The following is a 9,142-nucleotide window of genomic DNA, read 5'->3' on the forward strand; positions in this document are numbered from 1 at the left end:
TAGTAAGCACATAATACGATACCATATGACATTTACCTCATTTGTGTAAGTGACCTTGACTTTTGGGGCAAGAGAAGGTTGTGGAGCAGCCATTTTATCTGTTGACACAGATACATGATCAGGTACATTGTATCCTTTGATTGCATCCTTCCTTGGAGAATCCACAAAATCTGAAAATAAACATTTTGATCTTAGTGATACTACTGTCATTTACATTCTCTTACAATTAACTTTACCCATTCAGATCTTTGAAAGTTTAAATTAGGGAATAACTATCTTCTAATTTGGTATTTGTGACCGTTAATGCTGATTTAAAGGTCACAAACTGAGTTTTACCGGCGACCCGTAAGTGGAGTTGTTAAAACGAGCAGATAAATCAGCATTAATGGTCACAAATACCAAATTAGAAGAGTGTTATTTCCATTCTAATGCAATCTATGCATTTTGTTTGTTGTTTTATATGGCTTATTTTGTCGAGTCTTGTTACATGAAATACGTCACAGGGCATTGTGTTTTTGCGTCGCTCTATTATGACGTCAGAATGAAAAGCTTTCACTCTCGTTAATGCTCGTTTTACTGCTTCAAACATCAGTGCATTAGCCAATAAAAATGTGTTTCAGAAAACAATTGCATTAGAATTTGAGTTTATCTTTGCTTCTGTTGTTCAAACACAAACCTGAATCTTTGACGATGATCTGCCCAACAAATTTCCCGTTGTTATCGAAGCTGTTCTCTGGTTCTGGTAATGAGAAAGCTGGTAATGGCCCTCCATATATTGCCTAGATACAACAAATACAGATATAGTCCTTGAGCTAGCACAGATATTCCAGAAGGGGAAAAAATACAATACTCTTGAGAATACTATAATAACAACAAGGCCATGTTAGTCATATTTAATAAACTATCTTATATGTTGATTTCTGATGTTACGTTACCACATTATGGGGGGTAAAAATGTTTTGGGGAAATATGGAAGAAATCTCTGGGCCAAAATGCTTGCCTAAATCACTTCGGCTCTGCTGTTCAAAACCCTTTTACAACTTTTATCACATATTGTGACCCACCATACCATTGGGGTCATGATTTAATCAAATTTGAATTTACACTATCAAAGAATGTTTCCTGTAAATATGAATAATCACAAACTTGCTGTCTTTGAGAATATTTTTCTATACATTTATGTTTCAAAGTAAAACTTTGATCCCTAACTGTGGGCCCACCTTACAGAGTCATGTTTTTCATATTCAAAATCTACAATTCTTCAGGAAACCTTCAAATAAGTTTTATATTTTATAATTTAGTGATTCTCAGGTAGAAGGTTTTTCAAGTTTTTTTTATGCATTCCAAAGTAATTATCGAAAATGTAATACGTTTAGAAACAAGGGACAGGAAGACATTTGGAAGCTGGACAATAGATGATCATTAACCCGTTTTTTAGCTCACTTGATCTTTTCGGCTCACGTAAGCCAAAGTGCAAAGTTAATGTGAATCAAACAAGCGTAATGTTGTGGCAAAAGGGTAAGCAAGAAAAAAAACTTGTGATATAAAGTTGTATTCTTGTCAGGTAATGGGACTCATGAAAGCAAGGCATACATGCATTTGAAATGCATGCTTTCAAAGTCTTGCAAAAGTGACACAAAAACAGATTCTCAAAAATAAAGATGACATACCTCACCAATAGATGTGCCGAGTTTCCTCTCTATGAGAGCTGATCGCCGTGGACACCAGTTTTCTTCCGGTTCTATAAACGTTGCCTTGTCCAGAGTCACAGAGTTGTCCACTGTGGTCAGTCCAAAGAACTGACAGAACTGGGCAGCCTCACTCTGGTCATCAAAACTCAGGGTCCTCACTAAATCCTCCAATGGTAGCTGGAAATAGCACAACAAAATCATGTAAACCTGTAACATCTATTCTTCTGTAAAAATAATTAATTAGTTCTAAGTGTTTTGTAATTATCAGTTTCTATTATATTATGTTTATTAACTGAAACTTGTTTACAAGCATCTTTTACCTGAACTCCCTTGCGATGTGCTTTCACCAGGATATATAATGCCTTCTTCCTAACTTGAGTAAAATATCTACAAAACAAATTATATATTTATTTCTTTTCCAAAGAAAAAGACTTACTAGAAAATTTTAATGATTGTGACGAATTAAACAACTCTATTTATGTTGATCTAATATAAATTATTGTTGTTAGACTATTTCAGGTTATTTCAGGCCCAAGAAAGCTCTTAAATTAAAACAATTGCAGGGAATTTTTGCTGAAGAATTAGTAAAGGAATATTTAAGGAAAACATGAATAATGACATTTTGAAATTTAAACTTTAAAACTATTAAATCTGACACACACACATGTAACTCTCAACCATGCTCTCTTTTCAGGTGTTCAATATAGTTTATGTTATCAATACTATAGCTTTCTAGTCATTAGTCCAAAATATTGAAACCATACCTAGAGATCTATTGATCTGCAGCAAGACTAAATAAATAAACTTACCTGTGTAGAATACAGGAACGGAGAAAAGACCCCTCCCTAACAAGACGGAAGAACCTGACATAGTTATTACTGTTGAGGGCTGCGTAAACTTTAAGGGCATAGTTGATAAAAGTAGAGTTACGAACTTCTGGTCTTAACTGCTGGGTTTCTCTAAAAGTGCGAAATATACAATAAAATTTATAATAATGCACCAAAATTGAAAAAAAAAAATGTACAAATGTAGCTTCCATATAAAATATTTTAAGGTAGATCAACTTTGTAATAAAGCATGTAATGTATTTTAAAATTCACACATTTTGATCAGAATCTAGGATGGTGATAGAGTAGGGAGAATATTTCTAAGAGTTACCAGTATCAGTTAAGTATTTAGCATTAAAATGAAGTACATAAAGCATTCACTTTAATTTCGCCCTGTGAGATACCATTAATTTCACCCAGTGAGATATCAAGTAATACTGACCTGAGAATATCGCCCTCGTTCAGGTTCATCAGCACCATGTAACACCTCATCTCTGCCTCATTGACACAGAACACCTGTTTCTTCTCCAGATCTGAGTAGTTCTCCTTCAAAGTCTGAAGACACTTGGTCATGTTCTCATTGTTAATTTTGTCATCAAATGAATGCATGTCCTCCTCACAGAGTCGCTCCGCACAGAAGATGTGGAAACGGACACACTTCTCTAACAGTTCTACACTCTCTACGTTACAGAACTGTTGCTGAGTGATCTCCTACAATGTGTATTTATGACTGGAACTTTACTTGATACAAGTAATTAAAATGGAGAAAGAAATGTTCTTCTTTTGCTTCAATTCTCCCCATATTTGTTATCTCCATTGTGAATTACATCACGACCATCAAAGCCCAGCAAGAATGAAGGACACTAATAGATATATATCTTTTACTGCCTTACCTTCAGCTGTTTGCTAAATATAAAAGAAACTGATATTTTGCATACCTTACGAATTCCTCGGGTTCTATTCCAAAGGAAATCAAACCAATCCCCCCACTTGCCATCCTCCCCCCGGTCAGCAATCTCACTCAGTAAATAGGTCATTGTCAAGGTCAGGGTGGGAAGGGTCCTCAATTCATACGGCAAAGGTTCCTCCTGTGTAACAAAAAAATCTTGAATATTTAAATGTGTCAACTGGCGAGAAAATGTGTCAATTGGCAAGAATATAAATAAGGATAATGTAAATTTATCCCCAGACTATTTTTTCCAGATTGAACAAATTAAAGTAAGAAGAGATGTAATGTAAACATGCATATAAAAATTGCTTTGTAAAATCTTTACAAGAATGACATAAATATTATATAATTTAAATAATACTGAATATGAAGCAAAGTAAAACTGAGCAGCATTTCAATCTATTAAACATAGATCTACAGATAACGTCTAAATAGTAATGTGGCACCGTATAAAGTTCTTATTTATTGTATTTCTGAATAACTGAATCAGACCTGATCAGCTGAGGATCTGCTGTACTCCTTCACAGCCAATGCATGGTTCACCAGGGGATTACCAGACTGTCAAGAAAGAGGGATAACTCAGGTAAAGATGTATAATTAATTTTACATGGCATATAATAAGAACACCATTACAGGCATGAATCATCAAAACAGAATTTTACATTTGCAATCGGTAAATAAACATCAAATGTTTATTAAAATACTACAGATTAAATGAAGATTATTCAGTTTCTTCATTATTCATAACATTTATGCCATAGGAGAAATTCATACATCTTTAATCCTATATTAAAGTGACACCATTACATGTAGACCTAGAGATATAAAAGATTTCACAAACATGTAGCACTCTTTGAGAGGTCAAGAATTAATGGTTTTAATTTGTTTCAAATGGGATAAAATTTGGTCCATGGCCTTACTTCAAGGAAAGTGTGTAAAACTATCATTATTTAACCCAGCTAACCCCAATTATTACACTCACCCCTTCTGAGGTCTGTAAAACCTCGTAAGGGTGAAGTCTGCGTTTCTCCTCTCTGTCGTATCTCTCCTTCTCAGGACACATATCTGTACACGTCCCTACAAAGGCTCGGGCCATAGCTAGGTCTGACTGCTTCTTAGGTCCTATAAACAAAGGTCTCTTTATTTATTTCCTTATATTTTAAGATGCATAGTCACATCAAATCACAGTTCTTTCAAAATTAAACTGTAATGTTACTAAAAAATATAAGTTATCAGAATCTGGTTTTCATTTCGTTAGAAAAATATATAAATGAAATAAGACAAAATAAGATTGTATCCTCACCAAGACGATTCACTTTGTCACGTAAATTAAGAATCTGAAGCTTGTCTGAGTTGCTTCTGGCAACAGAATTTTTCAGACTGATGACAGCTCCTGTAGAAAATAAGTCTAAGTTATGGATTGGCTATTTTCTAGACAATATATCTGCATTTAAATGACATAATGCATTTCCTGTTAAGTTGCACATCAGCTCTAATCAACAGCTAGGGGAAAAGTGTCTTTTATATACTGTCTGGTAAATATTCTAGGTAAATTGATATTTGAAAATTGAAATCCTGTTTGACTTCTTCATTTAAAATATTTATTTAAATCCTAGTCTTATATATGCCTAAAAGCTTCTTTTCAGTGTAGTGTAGTGTGAAGTTATAAGTACCTTTGTCTATTTTGGTGGGTATTGCTGGAGATGAATTTGATCCACTCGGTACAGGACTGGCATGTCGACTGGCTCGCTCAGCAGATTGTGACTGCTGACCTCTGACCTCCTCAGAACGTGGCAGGATCTGTTGTTTCTGACCAATGATATCGCTCGTACCAGACATACTAGCCAGTTCTTCATCCACTTCATTCCTCCTCCACTTAAATTGGCTAGCTCCAGCTTTACCTATACAGAAGAATATCAGTTTTGTTAACACTATACAGTATTGTAAGTTGCTAACATTAGTTTTTTTTATGCTGTTTATTTATTATTTTGTTACAGAACTGAATGAAAAACGAAATGCAGTGCTTTGTAAACCTTTGATGAAGAAAGAACCATTTATGATGTAAATTAAGTATTTGTGGAGGCTTTTTTATTTAATAAATATCTACCATTTCCTTTTCGTTTTGACTTAGATAACTGGTCCTATAAAAAAACGAGCTGTAGGACTGAGCATTTTCCATTTACAGTCTTAATGACATGGAAAATATTTTGTTTAAAATCAGAACAGTAATTATCTCCCTTGACAACTTCCTGACCTTGGGCTTGTCTCTTGATGGGGCCTTGGGGGGCACATGTGTCCTCTGTTGAGGATTTTCGCCCTAGAGCCTTTGCTGCGGGAGAAAAAGAACTCCAGAATATTTCCATCCTCTTCTCCCCCTTCATAATGACTGCCCCCTTTCTCTTGGCCTCTAAAGCAGCTTCCTTTAAACATAAAAAAGTTAATTTCCAATATATATACAAAACAAACTTAATTTACAATATATATGTAGGGTACATTTTTTTTAATGTTAAATTTACATTATGTAAATGGTCACATACATGTACATGTACATGTATTTTTCAAAGAAATTTTTGCCAGTGTACTTATACTTTTATTGATGGATTGCCACTTTGTCTTAACTGTACTTTGCAATCGAATCTTCTTAAAGTACATTTAAGAGATAAAAGGGAAGAAATTATTCTACATAATTTTTTACCATCAGATTTTAAAAAAAAAATTGGGATTTCATTGAATTATGACCAAATGGAAAAAGAAACATGAGTTTTACAGTATGTAAATCTTCCTAATTACAATAGGATATCTAGAATCTTTCCATATCTTTAAGATTTTTTTTTCTCGGTTCCATTGAATTTGAGATAACAAGGTTTGACTTTGGCTGTATAATAAAATATTTTTCATGAATAGTAAAGATCCTTAAATTTCTTCAAAAACTTTAAACATAAAACTTAACATCAATAAAATTTCAAGATCATATCTCACATGAGTTTTAAAATGAATGGTGGCCATTCCTTTGTCTGGCTTGGGTATAACACGGGTGACTTCCCCAAACTTGGTGAAATGTTGTCGCAGTTTCTGGCCACTGTTGAAGCGAGGAGGGACGTTCTTACAGATCAGACCTACTCTGTCCTCAACACTGGACAGTCTTCTGGTGGATAAAGCTCTTTTGGCTTGAGTTTCCTCCTCTAAAAATAGGACAAGATTTAGATAAGCAGTGTTTTCCCTTTATTTCAAAGTAAAAGGTTAGAAATCAGTTGTAACAGGCTTTGGGCTGAGGTTTATGAACCAAATTTCTGTGTTGTATCGAAAATAACCAAACCGAGACCAAATTTTATGATATGTATCGAACTGTAAAAGAGGCGAATTGTTTCACCCCTATTAAGAATTTAAGTATCATTAACAACATAAAATGAAAACTATTTTTGATCAAATTTTATCGCTACCTGTTTCATCACTAGGTCTACCTGTTTCATCATGAGATCTAGCTGTTTCATCACTAGATCTACCTTTTCATCACAAAATCTACCTGTTTCATCACTAGATCTAACTGTTTCATCATGAGATATACATGTAGCTGTTTCATCACTAGATTTGCTCATTTCATTACGAGATTTACCTGTTTCATCACTAGATTTGCCTGTTTCATCATGAGATTGACTTGTTTCATCACTAGATTTACCTGTTTCATCACTAGATTTACCTGTTTCATCACTAGACCTCCTCTTCATTTTTCTCCCCTCCTCTCCAATGGAACCCCTCCTCCAGGTCATCTGTTGTGTACCAGCTACATGTATTGCCTTACCAAAAAGAGCTTGGGCACCACCTGCTAAAGATTAATAAGAATTACAAATTCACAACTAAAACCTAATTTTAATGAAAATTAATTCCCTAAAGAATAGAAATATTCATCTTTTAAAGAATAAATAATAAACAATGATTGGAAAAATATTTTTTAAAAATTTTATTTTAATTTTTTTTTTGGTTAAAAATAATGCTTAATAAAACTTAATACATTCAAAATTATGTCAAAGATATGGTTCAATCTTGATAAATAAGCAGCAAAATTTAGCAATTCCATCAAGTTTTCACAGATTCAGTAAAATGTACTGTCGAGTCTAGTCATACGAAAGCCTTGGTATATAATCAAAGTAATTTACAATATTTGAGGATAGATATTCCAGAGATAGTATGTACCTTAAACCAATCCTAGAGAGACATTAAAACCAAGCCATTCTAAAACATTTTGTATTCTCTGCTAAAATACTTATATTACCTGGTTTTTGGACCACATTAGCTACTCTACTGAACAAATTCTTCTTGGATTTGGAGGTCACTGTATCGACATCAACTAAAACATAACATTATGATGCAAAGTATTCCAACTGTAAATATACATTACATTACATATTAAGAATTTAGCTCAATTCTCCTCTTCACCTTTTCAGTACAATTTTTTTTTAAATTTTACATGCATAAAGAGCATTTACTTGAAATACCAGATAAAATTTAAAATTACCTCTAAATTACAATACAACTCACCATCTGTGGCAGCTGTGGACTGTATAGGCCGTGGGACTGACTCCTTAAGTATGAACACAGAAGCCGGTGGAGAAAGTTCTTTGATTTCCCCTGAAGATTTGCCACCCATTAACACAGGACCTGTATTTCCCCCTTCTGAAGGTCCTCCAGAACCGAAGGCCTTGCTGCTGGATTCCCCTCCCCCTACAAAGGAAGAGGTGGGGGCGGGCTTACCAAACAATTGCTGGGATTCCCCATGGGGCTTTTGGTGAAATAAGGCTGAAGTTCCTGATGCACTAGCTCCAAACAGATGGCCTGTTTGACTGGTTTGTGCAGTAGATTTGAAGAGGGCACCTCCTTGTGAAACAGAGTCAGCTTTCTGAGTGGATGTTCCAAATAATCCACTTTTTGTGGTGGGTGGTCCACCAAATGCTACACTTGGGATGGAAGATGTTCCCCCAAAAGGTGCACTTCCTGATCCAAATACCCCACTTCCTGTTGATAATTTTCCTGCATTACTGGCTGTGGGTTTTGATCCTTGAAATGCAGAACTAGGATTGGATGATCCAGCATTTCCTGTGCTCTGTGATGGAAAAGCTGCAGTCAGACCAAAAAGTCCAGGTTTGGGATCTGAAGTATTCCCTGTGGTTGAAATTGGCTGATTTCCATTTCCTTTTGTACTTGATGCTCCAAATGTAGATGCAGGTCCAAATAATGAACCTACACACAGACAAAGTTTCTTAATTTTATCACACCTGTTTTTTTAAATTTAAACTAATTAGTTATCAATGAACATGATGAAATTTGCCATGATGTTTTTTAAAAATTCTTCTAACATCAAACTATAGGTTAATTACCTTTCAGTTTATAATAGATGATCATTTTTTTATCATTGACAAAACAAAGAATGACAGAGCTTGCAGAATGTGTTTAACTTGATCTTCTTACCCGTTGTTTGTCCAAAACCTCCAGCTGTTCCAAATCCTGGTAAGGTGCTACTTGATGTGTTTGTCCCAAAGTTACTTCCAGCTTGCATTGTTGCACCGAAGCCAGCAGTCTTTCCAAAAGCCGACATAGAGGAGCCAGATGCACTTGTTGACCCCTCAGATCCAGATCCAAACCCCCCTACAGTTTTGGACCCAGCAAACCCTGCACCAAAT

General features: G+C 34.8%; 1 protein-coding gene across 1 annotated transcript in view; it reads right to left on the reverse strand.

Moving 5' to 3' along the window:
* The window catches only part of LOC134235333 (germinal-center associated nuclear protein-like), a 35,379-nt gene extending 26,243 nt beyond the window's left edge, over nt 1-9,136 (reverse strand). Inside the window, exons 1-17 of the mRNA XM_062717463.1 lie at nt 8,931-9,136; nt 8,004-8,702; nt 7,738-7,812; nt 7,165-7,287; nt 6,447-6,649; nt 5,722-5,887; nt 5,141-5,368; nt 4,771-4,860; nt 4,450-4,589; nt 3,960-4,025; nt 3,457-3,606; nt 2,961-3,229; nt 2,501-2,650; nt 2,012-2,078; nt 1,671-1,868; nt 677-779; nt 37-170 (exon numbers count right to left, since the gene is read on the reverse strand). Of these exons, the coding sequence (XP_062573447.1) occupies nt 37-170; nt 677-779; nt 1,671-1,868; nt 2,012-2,078; nt 2,501-2,650; nt 2,961-3,229; nt 3,457-3,606; nt 3,960-4,025; nt 4,450-4,589; nt 4,771-4,860; nt 5,141-5,368; nt 5,722-5,887; nt 6,447-6,649; nt 7,165-7,287; nt 7,738-7,812; nt 8,004-8,702; nt 8,931-9,057 (2,988 nt within the window). The 5' untranslated portion in view covers nt 9,058-9,136. The remainder of the gene's footprint in view (nt 1-36; nt 171-676; nt 780-1,670; nt 1,869-2,011; nt 2,079-2,500; nt 2,651-2,960; nt 3,230-3,456; nt 3,607-3,959; nt 4,026-4,449; nt 4,590-4,770; nt 4,861-5,140; nt 5,369-5,721; nt 5,888-6,446; nt 6,650-7,164; nt 7,288-7,737; nt 7,813-8,003; nt 8,703-8,930) is intronic.
* Nucleotides 9,137-9,142: the final 6 nt, after the last annotated feature.

This window comes from Saccostrea cucullata, unplaced genomic scaffold (assembly GCF_032062105.1).
Source record: "Saccostrea cucullata isolate Sc308-1 unplaced genomic scaffold, CSIRO_AGI_Scuc_v1 ctg3513, whole genome shotgun sequence".
NCBI lineage: Eukaryota > Metazoa > Mollusca > Bivalvia > Ostreida > Ostreidae > Saccostrea > Saccostrea cuccullata.